The sequence below is a fragment of the Aphis gossypii genome, chromosome 1 (assembly GCF_020184175.1).
Source record: "Aphis gossypii isolate Hap1 chromosome 1, ASM2018417v2, whole genome shotgun sequence".
Lineage (NCBI taxonomy): Eukaryota > Metazoa > Arthropoda > Insecta > Hemiptera > Aphididae > Aphis > Aphis gossypii.
Genome location: NC_065530.1, coordinates 28,036,391 through 28,064,144, shown reverse-complemented (window position 1 = coordinate 28,064,144; position 27,754 = coordinate 28,036,391). Strand labels below are relative to the sequence as shown.

Here is a 27,754-nt window from a genome sequence, read left to right as displayed (position 1 = left end):
TTTATTAAATTATACCCATTAAACGGGTGATTTCACAATCGTTTTTAGAATAAAATACGAAGAACGACTTTAAAATAACATTTGAAAGTAACCAGCTAATCTATAACTGACTGGTTTAAAGAGCGCATAGAAAAATAAAAGGACTGATAATCTAATAACGTTACTCGTATGTATATAGGTATATAATTAAGTATAATCCAAAAATATATTTCAAAACTACTTTTCATGTATATAACGCGACTGAAATAATAAAAAAAAAAACTGCGATGTATACATTCAGTTAACTATAAGGACAGTATAATATATTATATTTTATTATTAATAAATGCGTGCGGTATAATAATATATTATAGTTACTAAATAATATAATATATAATGTAAATATATACTGACCCGTCGTTACCGACCACGCTAGTGGTGCCCTCGTGTTGCTGATATTCGCTCGCTAGTTTTCTTCTAGTTTTCTTATGGTTTTTATGGCACGCTCTTTTCAAATGTTTGAAATCCACCATGGACGCATATTCTTTAGTTAAGGACCCGACCGTGTGGTTTTTGCCTTGTTCCTCGTTCCAAAACTCCCGAACGAAATGCGTGGCCGTCTCCGGCTCCCTGACGTATTCACAGTCGAACAGCGTCATTCCTGTGCCGTATATCATTTGCATGAAATGTATGCCGTCCGTGACTTGGTGCAACATCAATTCCTCGCTGCAAACGAAAGCAATAAATAATAATTAATATATTTTTATGAGTTTTATATTACGCTGGCGCACTTCGGACACCGATTTGGACTTATCGCCGCTTACACGCGAGCACGTGCCGGACATAATATATTACTATAAACTTAATCGTGTCAAGTACATAAAGATAGGTATGTTCAAGTGAAATTCAATTGTATGTTGTAACGTCAACGAGTGTCGAGTGCCTATAAACTTAAAGATAGATTCTCGATCGTATAACATCATATTCATTCAGACTCCTGCAGTGACGCGTAAACGCCGTATTGTGCGTTACGTACGGATTTTGGAAACTATTATTTTTTATCTCACTCGATATCAAATTATTGTAGAGACATAAAAATAAAATTAAAGACGAATTCATTAATTATTATATAATATTATAATTTATAACTGTATTATACAGTGTATGCGACGAATGTATAATATCCGTTATCCGATATAATATTATTAGAACTGTATTTGTTTATCATATAGGTCTATAATAATACTTGTACAACTCATATTCATATGATTACTATTTAGTTGTCTAGCCGTGGGCAATGGGATCGTACGATAAATATCTGAGATCACTGATTACGTAAATTCGATGATTGGATCTCGGAAACACGAATATTTAGGCGCTTCGGGGTTTTTACCACATAAGATGTTATGCCGCGGCAAACTCATCGAATAGATATTATGTTAACGAGGTAGGCACTGGGTACCATTAGGCGCTCTGCAGGTAGGTATAATACGTTCAATAGTATAACTAATAAATATAATTAACACCTATAAAAAAATATTGTTTGTTTAAAAAAAAATCGTAAATGTCTTTTTTAAAATTTTTATGTGAAGTTAAAATTATGGTTTGTAGACTACACTTATCCTAACTATAATTTTACTGTCACAAATTCTTATTATTTAATCTTATAATAAGTCTGTTAGTAATCGGTATCATCAATTTAACACTCACTGTGTGAGTTACAATAAATTTATACGAGTGCCATAAACATTTTATTTACACACGTACGTATATAATATTATAATATAGTATGAAAATTTACTACATCACACATAAAATTCCCATATTGGCAATAAATAAAAATAACTTAAAGTGGGCGGGTTTTTATTAAATTTGTTTCGATTAAAATGAATTGGGTACTTCAGATTCCCGGGTGAAATCGTATACCGATCATTTTTTTCTCACGCGTTCACTATACTGCAGCGGTGCACGACCAGTAAAGTTTCTGAAAGAGTGAGTTAACGACGGAAATGGTTCGGAAGGTAAATACTTGAGTTGTCATTTACAGATTTAAGTTTTGTGAATCAAAGATATGAAGCAGTTTAAAATGTATATGAAGGTAGGTACCTACACCAACAAGTCAATGTGTAAGGGAAGTGGCTTTTGTTCGTGATGTTTATATTTTTGGTTATTATAACCATTCCAAATGATATTCAACTATTAATATTCAAAACTTTAATATTATTTGTAAAAGTAAATATTCTTAAATTTATATGTGCATACGGTACACCCGGAATATTTGAGAAAAACAATTCTTGAGTATAATAATATATTTTTGATTTTGACTATATGATAATTAAATAATTGTAATATAATTAAGTATTAAGAATGTATTTGGTCAATGATTATTCGATCCAATTTATCCGATGAGATGAGACAAAATTCATATAGTACGAGTATACCTACAGCGAGTAATTTTTAATTTTTTAATATTAATGACAAAATCAACTTAAATAAATAGCAAGTACAAGTAAATAACCAATAAAGTTTTTGTAGAGTTTCGGTAAATTTGTCATTTAAAATATCAAGTAGAAATCCAGTTGAGCACCAGTGTAGTACTCTCGTATATCTTTAATTTAGTTATTCAATGAAAAATGGCTTTAGCAAAAAATTAACTATTTCAAAACACTGAACTTTACAAAAATATAAACATATATTATATTAGTATTTACTAATGATACATATCATTTACATTAAAGATTCATCTAGTTGTGTAGAAGACAAAGGGAGTAATAAACATAACACATATTATGGTCATATGTATACAATATACATGCAAGTATGCGACGATGATAATTTTTTTTTTAATTGACACTATGAGAACTATGACTGAAGAGATCTGAACGATATCTTTGAGTCTTTTAATTTTTTTCGTAATCAAATATAACCACCAAGCTATAATATATAAGTAGGCGTTTTTATTGGCAAAAAAAAAATACAACGATAAATTATATTTATTTAAAATGAAATAAACGATTTAAATTGTTTATTTGTACACATAAAAAGGTATATATATTATATAAGTTGAACGACAATAACAATAATCTGATGGCTAATGATTTTTATTTTTTACAGTATGTATGAAATTCAACAAAATCTTAAAACGCATTTATACTGATGGTTCAATGATCATAACACAGCTATATGCCTATTTAGTATATATATAGCCTAAAATATAAGATTATTGTAGCGCGTAGGATGTAATTCCGCACTTAAACAAACAAATGAAAAAAAAAAATCAATAAAAAAAATTAAATGTTCAAGAAAATAACAGTCCTATAAAAAATACCTAAATATCTAAAAATATTAATTTAATTCTTATCAGCAATGCCGTCGACTCTATATATTATAAAATTTATAACGTTTTCACAACCGTTGCAGGATCTGCGTCGGTGTATACCAATTATTACAGTCGATATGTTATATAATACATAATATTGTACGTACGTATACGCGTGTCGCATGGTATTCAACGCAGGACACGCACAACTTACAAGCGTATTATAGTTTACTTGACAACGATGTATATATTATAATAGTTTTGTGCGTATAGTGTACACCGCGCCATGACATCAAGTGACTATATTATTATTGTTCGCGGTATACAATAGAAAATACTATATGAAGTATATACATATACATCATATATGTTACAAAACGAACGCACTTATTATTAAAAAAAAAAAAAAACCAAAGTGTGTTCCGACCGAAAGTTGAATTCCTTCTTAAAACACAAAGCGGTTTTTGTTTTATTGCTATTATTCTACGAGAGTATTATTAATACAATTTTGCAAAAAAAAAAAAAATAAATAAATAAAAAAAAAGGAATAATAATAATAAAATAATTTATATCGAAAGAGGCATACTTCATTAAGTGGACGTTGATATATCAGTTATTAAGGTTGCATAATTTTTTACGATCATCATAATATATTAACATTATTAATCATAATATTTAAAATCGATTTAAAGAAAAATAAAACGTACTATTTATGTCTGTTAACAAAGTTATTAATTCTTATTTTATATTATGTGCACTAAATTGTTAAAGTACATTAATTATTAGGTATATCGTTAAAGCCAATTCTAACGTTTTATTATCGACTGTGGTTTAATATATATCATTAATATTTTTTAACCAATGTAAATGTATGACATTAAAAGAAACACTTTAATAGTTTTATGTAATTCTAATTAAAACGCATTCATACATACAATTAAATACTATATTTTTTTACAACTTGTATTTAGTAGTATTACTTTAACGTATATTATATAGTATATAGTAATTAGTAACTATAGTAACTAACTAGCTATATGTGGACAAAATGTATTTTTCTATTTGATATTATGCCTTAATTTTTCTGCAGTGCCGATAATTTATAATTTTTGTGTACCTATACCTATGGCTATATGTATTAATGTGTGAAGTATGTGTAAAATATCTAATGAAATGTAAAAATATTCAAATAGCAGTGTTATCGCAAAAGAAACAAACAAAATCGACTATATATACTATTACGAGTATATCATATTATATTCGTTTTATTTTTCTGATTTTTAGGCGGGGTGGTAGAAGAGAATGAGAAAAACGCGTTGTCAACTATATAATATGAAAATTACACAATATAAGGAAGCCAATTGTATACAGTCATAATTATATAGGTATCTAAAAAGAATATGTAAAATGAAAATCTTTTAAACTTAAAATAGCATAATAATCAGGTGGGCACATGATTTGTTTTCGGGTTGAGGTACCTAATAAGAATATAATATGCGTTCACGTGCCCTCCTCCATCTACTCTTGCAAAATAATTTTAATGCCCGTAAAAAACGGTTTCGAGAGATAAATCAGAATGGAGAGAATATAGGTAGTTTATGGCGTATTGGCATATCGCGTGGCAATGATGACGGTAGCATTAACGTCTCATCGTTCGACGTTTTATTTTATCCGAAACACTATGGGACGTGCAGAATAAGCTAACCACAGACGCAGACGTAGCGTTATAAATCACCGTACACACATTATACTCACGTATATTAATTATATTCGAAACGATAGCGTATATACAGTTCTTTAATATGTAAATCGAGTGGTAGGATTGTAGAGACGTACGTCGCGCGGTGTCCCGAGAAACTTCCATTATAGCTCAACGTCGTCGTCCCCTGCGCGCTGCAGTGGTATACACGCGTGATTAATTGTGGCGAAGGGGGTGAGTTTATTATTGTTATTTATTTATTTTTTTTTTTTATCTTTAACACATTATATTAATCGCGTGGTGACGACAAAAGCGAAAGCGTTAAAGACAGAGCACGAGACCCGAAAAATCGCGTCCGCCCCCTTGTTTCGAGATTAATTACACGCGCGCACACGTCGTCCGACCATTTGTATGTATACAGGATATATCACCTTTAAACGAGTGTCGTATGTGTGCGTGTGTGTGTGTATATAAATCGACGGTCGGAAAACCGCAAAACATTATACCGCGGAGACCGAACAATGGCCGTCCGCAGCCGTCGTTTATATATTTATACGTATTATAATATATGCGCCGAGGGTCCGAATAAAACGGGAAACAAAAAATATAATATAATAAGACCTGCAATCAACAGTATGTATAGTGTACGCATCATATACAAAATTAATAGGACAGATATTATGCGTTTAATAGGTTTAGAGTCTAAAAAAAATCGTAAACTTTGAAGTGTAGGTATATTATTAAACGTTACAGTGTTGTGTATATGGATACGAAATAATCGTAAATTACGGTTTTTTTTTCGTTTCGAGACGAGTATAGGTCAGTAGGGTTGGTGCGCAGTATTGTAGGTGTATCTATATATAATCGCAGCGCACGACCTGAGCAAGAAACGGAATTAAAAAAAAAAAAAAAAAAAAAAAATAGAAACCCAAAAACCTTCAAAAGCGATAATATACAGAAATGGCCGCTATCAATTACGCGGCTGTTGACGGTTCAATGGAAACAACAATTAGATCAGACACACCGCGGGCGCGCGCGCGCACACACACACACACACACACACACACACACATTATGTATATAATATTGTACTTGGATACGTATATACCGCACATTATTTACGTATATAATAGAAACCGACCACTCACATATAATGTACGTTATTTAAACGTCGAGTTTGTGTGCGTGTGTGTGGTGGGGGTGTATACCGTGTCGTATTCTTCGTACAGGGGAGGGTGTCGGAGCCTGCATTGTGTCCCTGCGGAGTTTATTATAAGAGAAGAGAGCGACGGAGCACCCGGCTATGTACATATATTACATTATATTCGACGACACGTCACTTCACGCGCGCCCTCCTGCTCACGGTGGTTGTATTGTACATATTTTATAATATATATATATATACGGACACGCGGGCGTTCGATTTTACACAGTGACTTTCGGATAAATTTCATTCGCGTTACAATACGATACGTATATAATACTAATCACGCCGCGTTTGCGGCGGATCGCCCCATTTGTGAGATGATGGCCGTTAGCCACGCGGACCCCACCGCCGCGGCGGTGTCGTCGCCGAGCAATTACTCCACATAATAAATAGACTCGCTGACGGGGGTGTGCAGGGCACATACGTAATACGCGGTGGCTGCACACATCCCTTCATCCGCGTAAGAATTTTTTTTAGCTGTCCACTGAGATATTTTGGATTATATAGATTACAGAGTACAGATTCTCGTTTTTGCGATTTCTGTGAAAATCGATATTTTTCCCGGTGCGCGCTATATCATATTTTGTTTACAGGTTTAGAGGTTTTACACGATATACATACAAAATAAACTGTTATAACCATATAGGTACATATATATAGAAAAAAGCCTTCAGTTTTGGCGCGAGACATTAACCACCTATATAACAAGTTCATTACGCATGTAGTTGGCGCGGTATCAAGTGTTATTTTATGACAACTTTTTTTGTTAATTTGCTGATTGAAATTTTACGTGAAATATAATATGTGAATAAAAATTTTTGCGTAGTACACTTTATAGTTTTGACAGTTTTGTACATTGTACAAGTTGAATTATTTTTGTTTAACCCTAGACGTCTCTCTCTTTAGAAATACTTTTTTTAAAACCTGTCTAATAAGACTAGTTTATTTATAAAAAAAAATGTATGATAGCGATGATTGCATTTCGCATATTTTTCATTATAGTTGTTACACTTTTACTATTACAAGGTGCATATTATATTATATAAACACGTATTTTTTTAAACCATTATAATATTATATATATAATCAGGATTTATTTTCCAGGTCGTGTGATTTATGAATTTAAAAAAATATTATGCACTGCAGATGTTAGTGGTTTCCGAGAAAAATATAGGGGATGACGTGTACGTAATATATGTAATACGCGCAGTACACGTAGGTACATAACGTTACAATAGGTATAATACTTATATTTAAAATTGCAGTACAAATGTAACAGTGTATTAAAAAGAATTCGTAAGAAACTCACAATTTTGGGTGAAGGTTTCAAATGTCAATCCCATCCTCTGGTTACAGCATTGTATTTATAATATACACACACCTGGCTTTATATTTTGGAAAAAAAATATTATATATGTTACAGAAAACACGAATGAATCGACAAATCGGTAATCATAAATCATCACTGTTGGCAAGAGGCCACTGGAATATATATACTTATTACGAGTGTTAAATATCAAATATGTTTACACATTTTTCTTGTGGTGTAAGACTTTGATGCATTCAAACGCATATTTATATAGTGAGTTTAACGAAAGGACTTGAACTAATGAAAACTACGTTCACCGCGAGTGCATATTAATACTTAAATAGTGGTACCTATGATTATATCGGTCTAAACCGTTATACTCGTAATTCTTAAATAGAAAACAAATGATAACAACTCATTATTAATAAATTAGCTAGGTACCCATAATATGAATATATAATTTAAATATATCTTATTATGGAAATAAAGCTGCTATTGAATAATATTTGAGAGCCTAAATTCCAAAAAGATGGCTATAGTCCTCACCATTTTGTGCTTATACGAATACGAGTCAATATATATAGATATGTATATATATATAAATGGCTACGGGGTAAAAACCTTACATTTTTTTTGTACCAGAGAAATTGTGATTGTTGCATTAATAATGCATAAAAAATATCAGTATTAAAATTGATAGTTGAGCATGGCCCTAATAAAAAATATACTTCCATTTTTTTCAAAATAAGATATTTCTAGCTTATAAGCCATCTACATCTATCTCTATAAATCCCTCTATGAATTGAGATTCGAAGTTTGTTTTTTCATTGCTTTTAACATACAGAAGACGTAATAATATAAATAAAATATAACGTATCATTAAATACCAATAAATATATTTTAAATACCATCCTGGTATCTTATAAGGTTATCCCGTAGGTACATCTGATTTACTCACGCGGCATACAATACAAACATCGCTGTAATGTAGTATTAACTATGTAGGCAAATTTACAACAATTACGCACAACATCGAAATCACAAGAACGCGTATTATCACGTTTTTGCATTGCGTTTATGACGCGTGTATTGAATTCAGATTAACTTTAATTATTCAGCTATTGTAGGTACATATTTTAATGTGACGACAGAATAAAAATTAAAAAATAAAATCACACATTTACGATCACTTATATTCCAGACGCGCATGTTAACTGTATAGGTATTTAACCGGAAATGACCTACAGGTACGTATTATATTATATACCCGCCGGAAGAGTCTATATTCTATATATTACAACTATACTTGTTATTACATCATTTGATTCGTGTTTGTGATTTTTTATAAACCATTTATCGTATGATTATGTTCAATACTTCTATATAGAATAGAAACTTTATGATCGATTTCTCTTACTACTATAGTATTATAGACAAATATAATATATATATGCTAACTGTTATACACGGTAGGTACACATATTTCTTTTACTAGAGTTTTTAAAACACGAACAAAATATCGCATTGTGCATATTACGCGACATCAAATCGTCAAAATTTAAATCAATATTTATTATTTTTAATTATAACGTTACGACAAGGCGCATGATACATACAGCACACTAAATAATACTGTATAATATTATGTTAGAACGCATACCGCTTATTAATAAGTGCGGCGTGCCAGCGTATGATACGATTAGTATCGAAATCATGATCAATATGAATAATTGTACGGTCGTGACTCATTGAGATTTTACTATAATATAATATCAATTATTACATAAATGCATATAATATGTCGTTACAGGAGTTAATGTATATTTTAATTTATACTGCAATTACAACAAAAGTATGGAATTTTAAATTGATTTAGTTAATTATGATAATAAAATCGTCAAGTCGCATTGACAGTAGATCGACACGCAACCACGTAGTTTTATAGCGTATACCGTATATAATATATGTATGTATAATGTATATATTAAATATATATTTCGTACGGCGATTTGAGCAACAACAAATAATTATCAATATCGAACTATAAATTAACAAGATAAAACATAAAATCAATAAATATAAAAAAAAAAAATTAACACTGTAATATTTATGAAACGATAATAATACTAATGGTTTCATATAGGTATAGTCGTTATATAGATAATACTCGTGTTTATGTAAATCCTGCAGGTCCTTTATTCAAATCACCACTTTTATCTTCGTCAGATAGATGTCTTTAACGGTACCTTTGAATGTACGAAGTGGACGTATTTAAATATCGCATATGGTATACTTTTGCAACGCACTGTTTCTATTTGGTTTAGTACTCAGATAAGTAGGTACAGATGATGTATAAGATTTAGTGTTATCCAAATTCTGTATGGTTGATTGACAGTTGGATTGTAGTTATCGGTTTTCGGTCATCCGAATTATCTGTTATCCGATCTTGTTCCCATATAGAACTTTCTAGACGTCGAATTTCTAGTAAGTGCTATGACATTAAATATATATCAACTTTTTCTCGAACTAACTCTCTAGATTTTTTCCACGGTGATTTTCGGGACTTCAATCAGTAATCTAGCCGCAGTAATCTGATCCTAGCCATTCACACCGACCTGATGACATCGGGACTATAAACGACGACTTAAATGTATACCGTATCGTGCTGTACCTGTATATTAAAACACTGCATATATTAGAACGTATATGATGCGGTATACGGTTGACTTTAAAAGTTTATCTATATAAATAAGTAATGACTGTATATAATAGCGATTGGCGACAAAGAACGGACGTTGACAATCTGCCCAACTATTTGAACAAACCGGCGGATCAAATTATGTCTACGCATCGTTCTAATAACTGACTATAAATATAAAACGTACATAATATATGGTATTATGTATATACGCACACAGTGAAAGTACATATTCAATATACATAGATACATAGGAACATATTATAATGATAATAAATAATATAACTAGCTACATTTAATAATTTAATATACATATTATATTGTGTAATTCGCGTGTCTGCAGTGAATGTTATAATACCGCAAAATCATTATAATTTTATAATTTAGGTTCTATATACATTTAAACTATAGATGACCTCGTGCACTTCGTTGTCCGTAAAAAATGAAAATTCTATACTTAATATGATTCCAACTTTGTTTAATTTGTTATTTGTTTTTATTTGTTCAGGATCTACGTTTATCAGTCAGTGAGTAAGTCAGGTTATATTTAGCTTGGCGTTGACCGTGGGACTCTCTCATGCGAGCAGTATATTAACAGGTAGGCAATCCACCTGTGGTGGATTACGTACCCCGCGAGATGTGTACGTAAATTTATAATTTCTAACCCTTAAGTTTCAAAGTTATATAAATTTTTTTTCCTAGGTGGATAAGATACAATAATGTGTCATCTAGTGGTTATTTTTATATACCTATAGTTGGTATAACAATCTGACTTAATTCATTTATTTGTTTACTTTATTTTTAATTTTTTAATTTTTATTCTTTTTATATAGTTGTTATAACAACCTGAATTATTTTATTTTTTAAACTTATTTTTACCGATTTTAACCCTTTAAAATTAAAATCAAAAATCCTTTCTTGGTGTGGGTGTCTACTTCACAAAACAAAACTACTGTCCAAATTTCATATTCGTAGCTTCAGCGATACGGCTATGCGTCGATTATTAATAAAGTACACTTTCCTTTATATATATATATATATAAATAAATATAGATTTGTTTGTGGACAACACACATGGATATACATAATATTAAACCATATAAATTTTAAGATAGTATTGTATCATTCGTATTCTTCTCGCGTAGGGTTTTTGGAGTCAATATAATTTTTCCTCAGAATTAACATCCACTGTATAAATAAATAATATATAGATACCGTTTTACCTGTTAGGGGTGGTGTGCGATGGGTGAATTAAAACGATTAATATTTATATATATATATACTTTTATAAAGACATAAAAAAAGATTTAAAACACGGACGCAGGATCAGAGTTCGGCGAAGATATAAAATTGCATGTTGTAAGTTTATAATATATAGGTATATATATCATAAGCTATGGACGGGTCGCCGGAAATAATATTATAATATAAGTAAATAAGTTATGAAGCTTATCGTCGTATCGCGAGCCTGCGATCAAGTGACGGCGGCGCCGATCCGGCAATACATAAACCGATTAAAAATGCGCTTTTAATAAACTGTGAGAACCGACAGACGCAGAAGCGCGCATTTCTCGATTACGTATGCCGTGGCGTTTTGGGCGCGAATAATATTATAATGCGAGTTCCTTGTACACCAGTTTGACATCTGCTGCGATTTACACACGTCGGTGCTGCGGCGCGCTGCTGGCCCGCGTGTTGGCTCGCTGATGTATTATTTAAAGCTCCAAAGCTCCTTCTCACCGCCAGTCCGTAATTTAGCCGATGACACCGCCGCCAACGACAATTTTAATCCGAAGCCCATAATCGGGATGATTTCGAGCCGCTGTAACGCTCACGAGATAAATCGATGTATATATATATATATATACCTATATACTAGACTTAGGTAGGTACTATACAGCTATATAGTAGTGCTGCAATGCGGCGTGAGCGTAAAAAAATTTTACGCAATTTTTTTTCTGAGCTTTTAAAAATTTATTTTTGCTTTAATGCATATCATTATTTATTTATCATAAACGGTGCGACAAACACGAGTTCAAAGTCAAATAGTGAGCCATCGCCGTCCGATTCCGAGTTATAAAAACATCATATATGTATTATAAATTATAATAAAATATACCTATATACCTGTTATTATATCTATAAAAAACACTATAGCCGCGCGTGCATCGTGCTGCAGCATAGTTTCATAATAAACATATAGTATATACACTGCATATTTCAATAACTGCAGAGTGCAGAGTTATGCAAATACTTCGCTATGTTTTTTTTTTTTTTAATTCTTTCAACAAGGCACAACAAGGCAGTTTTTTTCTGTTTATTAAATTCGACTATATAATTACATTACATATAAATATAATAGCTGTATAATATGTAATATACATAGGTATCTATAATATAGATGTTTATGCATATACTATTGCAGCATTTTATAGGTGTACCGTGTACGTAAAAAAGGCACACATGTATAGTTATTTTCATCATATTTACATAAATATTAAAACGAGTAGGTATAGTTATTTATCATTATTTATTTTATTTGTTTATTCAGAAAAATTATTTTATTTCATCTCTTATTGACCTGCAGTAACAGATAAAATAATAATAGTTTTATTTTTTTATTATTTAACGTGATGTTTACATAGCTATATAATAATATATATGCACTATGCAGTAATAATGAGTACCTATCGGTAGCAACAATTGCAGAGGGCACAAATCGAGGAAACCAGTTAAAATCATGTTTGGTATAAAGTTATAGGTTATTATTATTATAGAGTTTAGAGTTATATTTAAGTCTTAAGATATTCTCTACCACTATTCAAAGACACTTTTTATAAAGACTTCAAAATATATTGTCTTGAATTGTGTATATGGATGTAGTTAAGATTTATTTATTTAATATTTAAATATGCATGTCCAGGACTCTGAAGTTCTAGCAAATACATATTTTTTGGTTAGTCATAGAACATCAAAATTAAGAAACAAATTTGTTTCACACTTTCCTGGTATCATAATATTATTTTACTAATTAACACTGTAATCGAATTCATCGTACTTACATTTCAGAGCTGGACCAAGTATACATAGGTATATATTTCCGAATATTCACTACCATATTATAAAAAAAAAAAAAAAAAATTATAAAATAAGTATTGTTAAAAAAAAAATGTGTTGATAATTTTATTTTGCATGCATACCAATTTTCAGTATTATTATTTAGATATTTTTAAGTACTTATTGCATAGTGCATAATGTGCTAAAAATATACTTTTTTAATTTCTGAATAAAATTACGACATACCTCTAATGTAATAACTAATATTGGTGATGTCATTTGAAATAATAGACTATAAGATTACGAATATAACATAAATTTATAACGCATAATCCGAAATAATCCAAACGATAACAATTTTTTATTTTTAGTTAAATGCAGTATACCTACCTATGTATGCGCACATTTTAATAGATATATATATTATATACTCTAAAAGTTCATATTTCTATTTCAAATTTAAAAAAAAAACTCTTAAACGAATAGGTTGGTAACGGGAGTTAAAAAATATCGTTTAGCACTTATAATAACATTGTTTATAATATATTACCTAATTAACTAAACATATGAAATCGGACAACGGTCGTATTGTACTATAAACATTGTAAACTCCACACCTCAGCTATTATACCTACAATGCCTTGGTATAAACGTTAAATATATATGATATGTGGCCTACGGTGTACGAAGAACAATGTACAACATAGTATTATAGAAAAAATGTGCATCGTGAAGAACCTATTGAACACAACACACACATTCGTTTATGTTGCGAACAAACGGAATGAATTTATACGCAAATCAATCGAGTTTTAATTATGTTTATGTTCTCATAAAATCGCGGAGTTCTGTTTTTTTTTTAAGTTCACTCTATATGTGTCATTTTTTTCCGATTCAACAAAAAAACGAACAAGCCAACATAGTTTGCACACACGTGTATTGTATATGTAGGTGAGAAACAGAGTTTATACTGCTTTGCCAAAAACAATTTGGGTCAAGTTTTATACAGACAAAAAAAAATGTGTATGTAGATTGTAAGTATATCGTTACCCTTGATGCCTTGATAATTTGTAGAGTTTAAATTGTATAATTATATAATGCTATTAAATAACTAGAGTAGGTAATTATTTATAGGTGAATACGAAAGAATTATTTTTATTTCGTATTATAATTGGGCAAGGAACCTAAAAGTCTACATGTGCAATTTATTTACATAACTCGCATTACCGGCTCCTGTGGCGTTACCGTTGTCGACGAAATTCAAATTCAAGAACAAATTGACTTACTTTAAGTCATTTAAAAATACTACTATATGCCTAAAAGACTTAATGCATTTATAGTTTGATTTATGTATATAAAAGTGTTAATATACTTTTTTTTAATATAATCAATACAATAACATTATAATCTTATATTTAGATAATATTTTTTAGCTCAGTCTATGTTTAAATATATTGTATATTATGTATAATATATTATTTCTCAAAATTATAAGACTTAACAAAGTGTTTAATTTCTAAATACCATGACAGTATATACGGACATACTGTCTATATGGTTTAGCAGCATTATACAGTTACTGTTTTGTAGAAAATATATATATAAATATATTATATTTTATATAATGTATAACAGAAAATTTGAAAATTTGATACCACTTTGAAATGAAGTGAAAAACATTTAAGAGGTATTCAAGTTCAAGTGACCTTGTACTACCCTTATCCGCCCTATCTTTAATTAGTGAATGGTCTTTTTCAATGCGGTTTACCCTCAGTAGTTAGTACATACTACTTCCGGCTACAAACATAATCTATACAATATATTCTTAGAGAATGTAAAATTGTAAAATAAATGAAATAACTACTTAAAAATATTTTATAAAGTTAATATTTTAATAAATTTTATATTTGTCTAACTTTTTATAAATTCTCTATAAACAGAAATAAAAAATAGACATGTGTAGGCGGTACTCGTAAATATTAATAATACTAACAGGTTTCGATTTGGTTAGTATTTAATATAATCTGTTTAAATGTTGTTACTAATTATTGTTGTCTAGTACAGCTAATAAATTGATTTATATATTATATATTCCAATATTCTGAATAAAATAAAAATTGTACTATACATTTTCTAGACTATAAAAGCAAAATATTATTTTCCATACAAGTATCTATACAACAAATTCACAAGTTTGTACAGTTTTACTTAAAATGTAACCATGTTGTGTTCAACAATTAATTTAAAACTTACTAGCATTATTATCATTTGAAATTGAAAAAGAAAATTAGTCGATAAATAAGTTAATAAAATATAATATAGTAACAAGTAATAAAGAAAAATGCAAAAGGCGTTTTAAAGCCATCTATATAAACTGCAGATATAACTAATATTTTAAAGTTTTAAATTCACCTATAAGTTGAAACTGGGTAGAAAAATAGTAATACTTTATTCTAAGGATTCTGGTTTTGATATGACCATTATACTTCTATAGTTGGGCCACTTTTGTTTATAGGTTATCAATAAAGTGCACATTGAAGTGTGATGATTTGTGGGTTTGTGGGCGTGAAAAGTGCGGTTATGGCAAGCTGTTATTATGTGCCGTTTCGGTATATATACTGTTAGTTGAAATAGTTAGTTTTAAAATAGTTTTTTTAAGTATAATATATTTATATAAATAGTATTTTCTTAAAAGTCAAATGTGAAATAAATTCGATTGACAAATTAGTGTAAAACTATCAATATATAATAATAATATTGTTTTCTTGATGATGCAGTAGATAAATAACAAAATACAAAACTATGATCATTCCAAGCTTCCTCGATTTTTTTTACTGGTATTGATTGAGCGTTTTTGTTAACTTTTAACTTCAGTACAATTATAGACAGGTATTACTTATTTGTGTAATATTTTACAGCGTTGTGTAATGGAGATATGATGGAATGGTTGTTTACTAAACATATTTTAGATTTTAACTGGTTTTACAATGACATGCCACAATATTATGTAGTCATGTTGAATTGTTTTAACATGACTTTTCAGTCGACACTCGAAACTTACTGCAGATTATTTAGTTACAAAAACAAAAGCCGATCGTTTTGTGAATTTTCAATGGAATAACAACAAAATATAATAACGGAATAAGTATAGGTACTATATATTGACTGTATTCGGATAAAAAAGCTAACTATAACAATAAAATCGAATAATAAATCATAATATTACAAAAATCACATCTCCCTTACGCTTTAACATATATTACAGGTTTGATTTAGAAATGGTTTTTATCGGTCCGCCCTCGCCTCGTTTTTACTATTTAGATCCAGGAGAACCCGATTTCTTCTACCTATATACAACTATATACACCTATATAATTTATAAATATTCGACCTATGGGCCGAATAATTAGTCTTTGATGTCGTTTGTCTATACACAGAAGATGTGTATCTTCCGATGACAGCGCTTCACACCTTTAGATGCGTAAAATAGTTAATGATGTAAACAGTTACGGGTTTATAATGACCACCCGGGGTAAGTCCGATCGTGTCCGGCTATTGTTTCCCCGTCGCGACCGCGTATATATATATGTATAGTAACAACACCAGTGCCCGCCCGTTTGTTATACAATTTTATATAATATAGCGTATTATAGTCGCGTAGTTGTTTAAAATAAAATTAAAAAGAAAAAAAAAAACAATTTAAATTAATACGCGAGACGCGTATATGCTATTATACACACATACGCGGCAGACCTTGTTCGGATCCGCGCGCATATTATACATACTCAAGCGTAATATATACGTATATACTGAGTCGGATAAAAAATTATAATATAATAATAGTGTGTAATATAATGAACGCGTATCATCGACAAAGAATGTCTCAGCCACGGTGTAACACCGCAGTATAAATCACTTATGTACGGTCGTCGTATGTGCAGCGGTGGCGTCGTTGGTGTCGGCATCCCCCTTTCACGTCAATATAGGCCGAAAACGTCAAGGTAAACATTCGAATAAACAAGGGAAGAAAACCACAATTCGGGGGTTTTATTATTTTTATTTTCGTCTTCAAAAGGGACCGTAAGCGAGTTGCGCTTGGGTATGATGGTATTTACGTCATATAGGATAATATAGGTAGGTACAGCTAGGTCGCGGAACCTGCGTAATGTGTGAACCTATATGTGTTTTTTTTTTCAAAATCGATTCTTTATTGTGGTTTGATTTCATTGTCTACACAATAATATTGTCTGCGTGTTTTGCGCCTCGTCATCCGACCGCCGTCGCCAGAGATGTTTATCGCGCGTATGATATTATAACCGCTGTCGCCTTGTCGCGTATACATAATACCTATTACGATCTAACAATTCCCAGCAAACAGACGATTGTAAGTATAATACACCCCTGCAAACGTAACGGAAGACGGTCCACTTCGTCGGAGCGCCCACACGCGGAGAAGACTCATCCTAATGTATGTACCTCTGACGCATTGAAGGTATACAGCGTATATTTTTTTTTTTATTTGACATTTCGCAGCGCCGTACATGCCTATATATTATACTGTTGACTATAGTCTCTTCGCACCTGCGGCAGGTACCTAAATGGTGTACACACACTGGGAATGCGCGATGCCGCGATGTATTTAGGTAACAACACTCTATAGTAGACTTCTCGCGGTTAAATGCCTCGGACTCATTTATAATACACGAGTGTATATTATATAACTTTAAATGTACATAATAATATAATATAACATTTACAACACGCCCACGCCAACCCAAACGCTATTCATGATATATAAATATAATACAATATATAGGTATAGATACTTATAATATGTGTGCCATGTCCAACAACAGACTGACCGGCGCTAAACGCGTAGCTCTCTCCCCCTACCCGTAGCACCTACATCTGCTGTATATAATATGTATTATAATGTGTACACTCGTACATGACGTACGAACGTTGTATATAGAATCAATATGTATATATATTGTTAAGCGTATTTATAAATCGAGACGAAAAGAATTTCACGCTCACGATAAATCGACGCGTGCAGTATAGTATATAGATACAAAGTACAATATTATAAAAACTTAGCCACACGCGTGATACACCGGCTGCAGCGATCTTTTTAGCGCGAATAGTTTTTCTGTCGGCCTTCGTCTATATTTTTATCTAAAAGCATAAGTATATACTTATCTACGCTGGCACCTGATTGCGGGGTTTGATTTTTCTGCAAAATGCACACCACTAACGGTAAAAAACACGTACCGAGCGTATGGTGCGCGCATTGTATACACATACGCGAGATACTCGTTTCAAATTTTGAAAACGAAAATATGCCCCAAAATTGAAATGCAATCAAAACCGGTTCACGTGCGCTGTATACATTAACCGGTTGGATGATCGAAATAAAACAGTACAAAATAATATATTAGATAATAAAAACCACAACGTCCAGACTGTCATTGATGAATGAGCGAGAGTTTTTCGATTCTTTCACAAATAATTGTACTAAAAATACTTCATTGTGTGTCTACGAACGATACACCGTGGTATTTGCAGCTTATACGATTTTCGTCTGTAACTACTATAACTACAGAAATATAGTGCCTTTAACAAATACGCCAAATTATATCGATATACATGCTCATATTTATTTTTTAATTAATCCTGCGGACTGTTTCGAACATTCAGAAAACAAATAATAAAATAAAAATAAAACTGGATGTACATTATACGATACACCGCCGTATACCTATATTTAGTTTTGTTGAAAATGAATATGCTTTAATCAATAAACAAAAGTTATTTATTTTAAATCGATTTAAAAAAAAATAAAATACGTACCGTATCATGTGAAAAAATATAATATAGAGCTTTAAAGAATTAGGTATGTTTATTATGTTTTAAAAGTAGTACATTGCAGTACTTAAATGAACGATAATTATATTATATAGTCATTAGTAATTTAGATTTAATTATATCAAAATGCATACTACCTATCTATTACTATTTAATTTCATGCATACAATTTAGAACATATATTCTACAGTTAGTTTTATTTTAAAAATTATTTCACTTTTCTTGATTGATATGTCGATTGGGATACATACCTATATTTGGTATTTAAAAATTACTGCGAATAGAATGAAAAAAATATCAATTAAAATTACACTTATAAATTTATAAAATTATAGGCAGCAGTTTTATCAACTTTTTAAATAACATTATTATTAAAACTCATATTAAAATTTTTTTTAGATCCATATGAATGAAATAATAAAATTTTATTATGTATTAAAAAGTAAAAAATTCTTGTAAAATAAAAAAAATAACCAATGGAAAAAATATGAATAAATGCATTATTTTAAGGCGTAATATGTCTCACAGTGTTATAAACAATAAATCATACTAAATTTAAAAAAAAATCTACTTATATCTATCCGAAAATAAATAGTATATACACTACAACTATATCTATTTTCTAAATTACTATAATGTCTTTAATACATATAACAGACTGATTAAATATTTTTTTTTATTTTAAAACAAATTTATATCAAAATCCATAATAAAATAATGTAACCTCGCGACTTAGATAGTATGTATTTATAATATAAAACTGGTTTGCAATTTACCAGGAAAATTTTTTTAATCATATTGCCATTTTAGCTTAGTTCAGTTGGTTGTGTCGATTGTCATGCAGCAGATCACAGAAAGTTTAAAAATACAACAATGATGATTATGTATATCTTATAAATATGAACGATATTTTTTTTTACCGTTTAAATTAATTTCTACTTTTGAGGCATTGAGACGGTAGTAAAACAAATAGTAGTTTATTGGATGAGACTTAGAAAAATAGTCTGAGAAACACACACCACTCTCCGAAACTTTAAATATTTATACATTATAATTCATAAACTGCTCGTAATAACGAGTATTATTACAAAAATAAAAAATATTTAAAAAAATGTATTTTATTTCTACTGGAAATTATATAAAAAAAAATATCATCAAAAACGTTAATAGATTTTGGAATAATGAATGTTCGATAAAAGAATCACCCTGTACAATATTACTTAAGCGTGTCTATATATAACCCACGCGTACTTATCTAATTACAAGAAAATAACAAATTACAGTCTTTATAATGCACCTAATAATGAAAATATCTTAATCGTAAACCTTTCGTTATTCCGTTCAATTTTCATATTTATGAAAATATTATTTTACAATCTGAAATTCTATCGCAATTTGCTTGAAAATTATTTTTTTTTTAAATCTAATTTTATTATGGTTTTGAATATTTTCAGTTTTCGCAACCTATATTCTCAATTTTATACGACACGCGTATTATTTTGTTGCGTACGTTTTAAACGCCTGCAATGGCCAACGGTACCCTATTAAAAATCTTATATGGGACTCACAGTGACTGTCCAATAAATACGACGGTACACGCATAGACGTTTTTCAAGACTGTCGAGAGCAAGTACTATAAAAACACAAAGTTTGTAACTTTCGATACGATCTATGCGTACGTAGTCGATTCGCGTAGTAATAGTATAACACAATATCACAATATAACATCGCAGAGCATTATTACTTACCCGGTTTCCGGTGATGTGAACGACGTCCGTTTGGCCGTCACGTTGCCGGCGCTCACGCGTATCTCGACCTCGCCGTCCGGCAGCACGTCGGCGGACACGGTGTCCGCGAGGGCGGCCGACATGGACGACACGGCCGCCACGACGGCGACCACGACGGCGACTGCGACTGCGACGGGTCTGCGGCTCATGCCATCCGGTTGCGCGGCGGACGCGGACACTCGGACTCCGGAACGGCCGGCCGACGGACGTAACGCGAGCGAAAAACGGGCCACCGCGACGAAAACCGGAAGCGTCTCGCGACGACGACTACGATAATACCTACCACTTTGAACGAAAAAACGTCGTTTACTATAATATTATTATTATATTACTATTTGGGGTTGCTGGCGATTCGAAGAGAGAGCGACGATCGAGTCGCCGTTTCGATACGATTTCGAGAATTTGCGGAGAAAAAAAAAACTGTCGACGATAAAACGAGCGCGGCGATTGTGCGCTCGGACACACGTGCGTATAGCGAATGGTTCGTGCGTCGACCGGGCCGACTAACGGCGGTGCCGCGCGAACCGAAACCGCCACTCCTGATGTCACTCTTCTAGTCGGCGGCGGCGGCGGCGGCACAAGACGTCCCGGCAGACACGCCTACCACCACGCGCCGTTTCTATACAGGTAAGTATATGATATTGTAATATATATTGTGCCGTGTACGATATCACTTCACCGCACAGTATTATTATTATTATTATTATATTTGTCGCACACGAGATGACATATTGTCTCACTGCAGTCGGTCCGACTACCGTTGGCTACCGTGACCGCGATGCATGTGTGTCACGAAAATAAGTGCACCGGTCAGTAGGGCAACCAGAGATTTTCTCGGGGTTGATGGGTGGTCTATGCGTATTTTTATTCAATTAAATAATATGTGTGTGTGTGTAGAATACACTAAGTATGTATATAATAGATACTCGAATACACACCCGCAGACCCGACCAACCCCACTCCCGACAGGTTGTGCTAACGACACAAGTGACGCCGGATCAAAAAATTTCAAAGTACACATATAGGAACGTGTAAGTATGTAGAACAATGATACATTGTTAAATATTGATACTATATAATTTATACCGAAATAATATTGGGTATACCTGCTATTACAGGGTTCGAAACCGCGAAATTAAAAATACCGGTTTTTAAACCGGAACCCCTTTTTCGATTTTCTTAGGAACCTATACCTAGGTATAAACCGGAATACCTACTGCAGGTACTTACCCAGATCGGTATTCGTTGGTAGAGAATTTTTCGGCCCCAAAATTATTAGTCTACTTTATTTATTTAGGCATCCAATAAATGGTAGTTGATTCATTGAATATAATATCTATTCCTATAATTTACAAAGTTTCAAAATCCGATGAAATGTGAGAGTATGCGTTTTAATATAATATGAATTATTGTTATTTACCTACTCATCGCCGTTGGTTATTGATAATCAATGCTATTAGGTTTATTAGAATCGAAATCGTTAACTTACGTAAAAAGTTCTTTTAACTCGTATTAAAACGTTAAACGACTATCATTATTCGTTGAAGTCTTGAAGATAATAATGATAAGTTTGTATTTACTTGAATTTTTTCGAAACCTATGAATACCGGCGTTTTTCGTAATCGAAACCTTTACTATATTATTTTAAAAACCAAATTAGAATCATTTAATTTTTAAATACCTGGTATAATATTATTACATTAATTACCAGGTATCCCCGCGGACAGCAACATTATCGGTAAAAACAATTCAAGGGCATACAAGAATAAGATATGTGTATGAAAACGATGTATTTTTAATTAGTACACTGCAGATTACAATGATACTACATTTTTATCAAGACTCACCAGTTGCAGCAGAAGTATTTTATAGTAAGATATAAATTTTATGTTGTGTAATCGTAATAATATCATTCGGAAACTTTCGTGTTTGAGTCCTAAAATACATATCACATCATATTATGATATGCAACTGTGTGTCTATATAGAATCATACCACTATTATACCAGTAGACGTCATCGTCAAGAACAACAACATTTTTTTTGTATTTTTTTATGCAGGTATCACTTGCATTACAATAATAGTATTCACACTTTTAAAGAGTTATGTAGACGCTTATTTTTACTTTTATTGTTTTTGTTTAATATTTATAGGCGTACTTTTATCGTCATTTTTTTATTGCACACTATGGACGTTATAAATAAATATGTATACTTACAAAAAAATTTAAAAGATAATAAAGTATAAGTTTTAACCCTTCCGACGCCGATATTGTATCTTTGGCCTTGATCGGTACAACGCATTTATACTTTTAGTAAAATATCAATATATTACAATATATGTAACATTACATTGTTATTACACATTTATACATACCTAAGTAATTTTTATTGATGTGATTAATTAGACAAAGTTTTATTTTTATAGAAACTTACACTTGAACTGTAAAATGAGTTGTAACATTTGTAACATGTCACTTGTCAATATATATACATCAGATATTAGCAGTGAACTAAAGTAATAGAGTAAGTGTACTAGACATATAGAAGTTTGTGCGGGGGCAGCAGAAACAGCATATGCTTTGACTTTCTTTAGGGCTTCCGCAGAGGCTGGAAAATATTGAATAATATTTTATTTATAATTTTAATTATGTACCCATTAGTTTTTTTTTTTTTAATAGACATCTTTAGTTTTTTAAGTACCTACAAATACAGTCGATTCAAAGTACCTAAAATTATTTTTAAAATATATATTTTATAATTATTATTTATATTGATATTAATGCTTGTTTATTTTATTATATTATAAATAATAAATATATTAACCATATAGGCCTATGGAAAAGTTCACTTTAGTGCTTAACTGTGTATACATTTTTATCCAAAAAAAACAAATAACTAAAATAACCAATACAATTTTAATTCTGATACCAATAGTAAAAAAAGTAAAACTATGAGCCGGGATTAATGGTGAATTTCATAAGAACGGACAGAATTAATCTCTTACTACCCCTGAAACCGGAGTCTGCACACGTCTATAAACTATGAGCTATGGATCACTATGAAATATCTAGACATCAAAACAGTTGGCTTACACCTTGATATTTTTAAACAGTTCGTAGTTGTACAACATAAATAATAATCAGAATAATACATAACCATAATAAAAATATGTATTAATACGATCATATATAGGTGTATCATATGTATATTATAATATAATTAATAACTATTGTATGGTTAACGTTCATTACACATTTCGTATATTTGTATAAAGTAAGCAGGTGTAGTGTATACACGCGTAGACGACAGACTCGGGGGCGTATATTTTCGACGTAGAATAATAACCTCCCTAGTCCCTGCCTCCCTTAAAAGCGATTGGCCAAAGGTCGGCCCACTTAAGTAAAAATAGTTCTGGCACCACAACATTTTATTTTACAATCCTTGAAATATTTTAATGAATTTCTTTTAAATTTCAGAGTCTGATAAAGTTAAATAAACATATGCCTAGTAAAAATAATTGTGTTAAAAATATAACAATAATAAATGTAGTTGAGTATTATGTGTAAGTATTTATAATAAAAATATTATATCTTATTCTATGAAATAGTGTTGTGACTTGTGAGTACTACATAAAATATTTGCAACAACTAAAAAATTACTTCTAGGATTCTTAGCATTGGCTGAATAATCTTAAATTATAAAATCTCTATTATAACAGCGTATATTAGTCATTTAATACCTATAGGTAAACCTACTTATACCATTAAGAAATGAATAAAAAAAACAACATTTATGGAATTAGTCATATGTATTAATAGGTATACCATTGATTTTATAATACTATTTATTTAGTAAACGATATAAGTATTATATTATATTATTCATTGTTCATTGAAATTTGAAATGACATCAAGATCCTTGTCAATTCTTATTACAAGTGGGTAGTGAGGAATTTCATCTGATCTATTTATCATCTATATGTATATACCTAACTCTATACACATAACACATATTACTATCCCTCTTCTCCAAATGGATCAATGCGCGGTCTTCACTCTCAGTGGAGTGTGACCTAGTTGGAAACTGGATGGCGCAATCAGACGACAGTACCTACGGAAAATTGGTAGTCGAGAGAATCACAAATTTTATGCACTTTGCAGCTATGCATCGAACATCGAACCGACGACTGTGTGAGTTGCATCGCAGTCAACTGCTTGATCACTGCACCACTCCGGCAGATAGATTAATTAATATTAAATAATATTTATACCACTAATTGTAAACTTTAAATTGTTTCTGTAATATAAATATTTTAATAATTGCAATATATACATTTAAAACCATTTACTAGTATTATAAGTAGGTAGGTTCAAATTAAATCAATCGAGTAATATACGTTCCTTTCCCCAACTCCTCTTCATCGCTGTATTATTAAAAAATCTGATTTTTTTAAAATTATTTTTATAAATATTTTGTATGGAATTTGAATGATAAAAACTAGAATTTATATGAATTTATTTTCAAAGGAATTTACGAAATAGTATGCTTAGCATAGAGGTGCCATTATATTATATTATTAAATTATATTATAGGAACGTTTCAAAAACCTTTCTATAAAAAAAATAACAATTTTTTTCCAAATATTTAATTGGTAGGTACCTAATTTCTACGAATTTTTATGACTCACTTTTTAAATATAGCAAAATCCCTTCCGACCAAATAATGCTTTTTTTTTTAAATATTTGTCAATTCTCTGACTTAAAAACTAAAAAATAACTAGTTGCACATTTTTCTTATTCAAATATTTATTATCTATAACTTGCAATCATTAAAATTACGTTGAATTAATACTTACAGTATTAAATTAATATTTTTCCAAAATATTTCCGCAAATTGTCTATGTTGAACCATTTAAATATCTTCAAGATATTATTAAAACAGATCATAAAAAACAATGTTTTCGTATTCATAAAGTTTTTAAATTGTCTTTATTCAATTAGTAATATATATATATATATATGTATATACAGTAGAAACTGTTTATATGTTTATGCGTGTAATGACATATTGTGGGTGTAATGACCTTAGATTGAAAGTCCCTGCAAAACTCCTATATGGAGTTATATATAATAGACTCCTATTATTGGTTATAATGACAAACGGTTATTATGATCTATTTTCCTTGGTCCCTTGAATGTCATTTTAAACGGTTTCTACTGTATATACATATATTTATGGAGTACCACACACGTTATAATAGCTAATTCTATAAATAATATAAAGACAAATATTTGTGTGTATATAGCTATATATTTTTACACAATAATGTTAATTTCACCGTGACGACTAACCGATAAATCGCAATATTATTACCGCTAACATAGACGCACAGTAGGAGTTGTAGTACTTACCTATAGTGTTGTATAGCCTATTAGTTGTAGTGCATACAATACGCTGTATTAGTGCTGTAAAAAACGATCGTAAGACTTAAAATATCATTGTAAAATGTGTTTGCTAAGCTATGCCAATTTAAAAGTTGCCAACAAGTTAAAAGGCATTATGTAAAATTTATAAACATGGCATATTAATATAAATACGAGTATATCATAAAACACGTCCTTTTTTTATGTTATTTACTAAATTTTATGAAAAATTATTCAGTCATAGACCATATAATGATACGCTAAAACAATAATATAAGTTTTACATTCATGTTTACATGATAGATTAATTTGTATTATGGGACAGTATAAATATTATATAATAATATATTTAAAAATAAATAAATATAATATTATATGTATTTTGTGAATGTTAACATTGAATTTATTATTATTTTTTTTAATGTTAACAACATGATCATCATCATTTTTCAATAATTTATTATTACGTCAATTAGGTACGGTTAGGTTATATTCCTTATTGAGTTTCCTATGCAAGTATGCATGCATGCAAATTCATTAGAAAAATTAATATTTATATTTTATGACGTCAAATGCCTCAAATAAACGGACCTAAATAACATTAACTATTACAGACAACCGCGCGACTACACACGCGTTACATATATGTCATGTTCTTGTCACGGCGCAACACGCAAGAATACGTCAGTGTATATAAAAGCAATAATATCGAGAAGAAATGGAATGAATATAAAACGATTTGTTTGAGTTTTTACTTTACAAGTATTTAGGTAAATAACTTATACCTGGTAAAATATTTTACATCTTTGCAAAATGTGTTCGATTTATGCTCAGTATTATGGCTATCTTGGATGCTGGGGTATCACACTATCACGTCAAAACCGCGAATCCAAAAAAAGCGAATGTCAAAATAGCGACGGCAAAATAACTAAGCGTAAAATAGCTAAGTGACATAATAGCAAATGTTAAAAACAGCTAAAATTATTATTATTTTACGTGTTTAGTGTTACATCAGTGTTTAGTCATAGGTACATAAGGTTAAAAAATTTTAAAAAATTTAAAAATGTATACTTGTAGTGATAAATTATAGGCTAAGACTTTCAAATAATTTACAATGTTTCTTTCCTTATGGCTTATATTAATATAGCTATTCAACAGTGCACTATTTTGGCATGCATTAAGGGACATGATGTAAATGTTCTGGCGCAATCTAGATTAGGTTGGAACATGTTATTAGTTATTACAAAATATATTAAAAAAAAAAAAAATTAAATCAACCTAGGTACATTAATACTTTGTTTACGAAAAATTCCCGAATGCGTCCCATAATAACCACCATTTAAAGTTCAAGTGTGTCCAAAGAAAAAAACGAAAAAAAGGTCATATTTTGGGTCATAGCCCGGGAGGTT

At 30.6% G+C, this 27,754-nt stretch overlaps 1 protein-coding gene and 1 long non-coding RNA gene across 2 annotated transcripts in view; one reads left to right on the top strand and one right to left on the bottom strand.

Moving 5' to 3' along the window:
* LOC114121615 (group 3 secretory phospholipase A2) overlaps positions 1-21,393 on the bottom strand; it is a 42,072-nt gene extending 20,679 nt beyond the window's left edge. Inside the window, exons 1-2 of the mRNA XM_027984023.2 lie at positions 20,882-21,393; positions 394-705 (exon numbers count right to left, since the gene is read on the bottom strand). Of these exons, the coding sequence (XP_027839824.2) occupies positions 394-705; positions 20,882-21,069 (500 nt within the window). The 5' untranslated portion in view covers positions 21,070-21,393. The remainder of the gene's footprint in view (positions 1-393; positions 706-20,881) is intronic.
* A 47-nt stretch (positions 21,394-21,440) lies between these two features.
* Positions 21,441-23,679, top strand: LOC126554766 (uncharacterized). Its single transcript, XR_007606726.1, has 3 exons — positions 21,441-21,547; positions 22,632-22,791; positions 23,348-23,679. It is a non-coding gene; the product is annotated as an uncharacterized LOC126554766 (long non-coding RNA).
* The last annotated feature ends 4,075 nt before the right edge of the window (positions 23,680-27,754 follow it).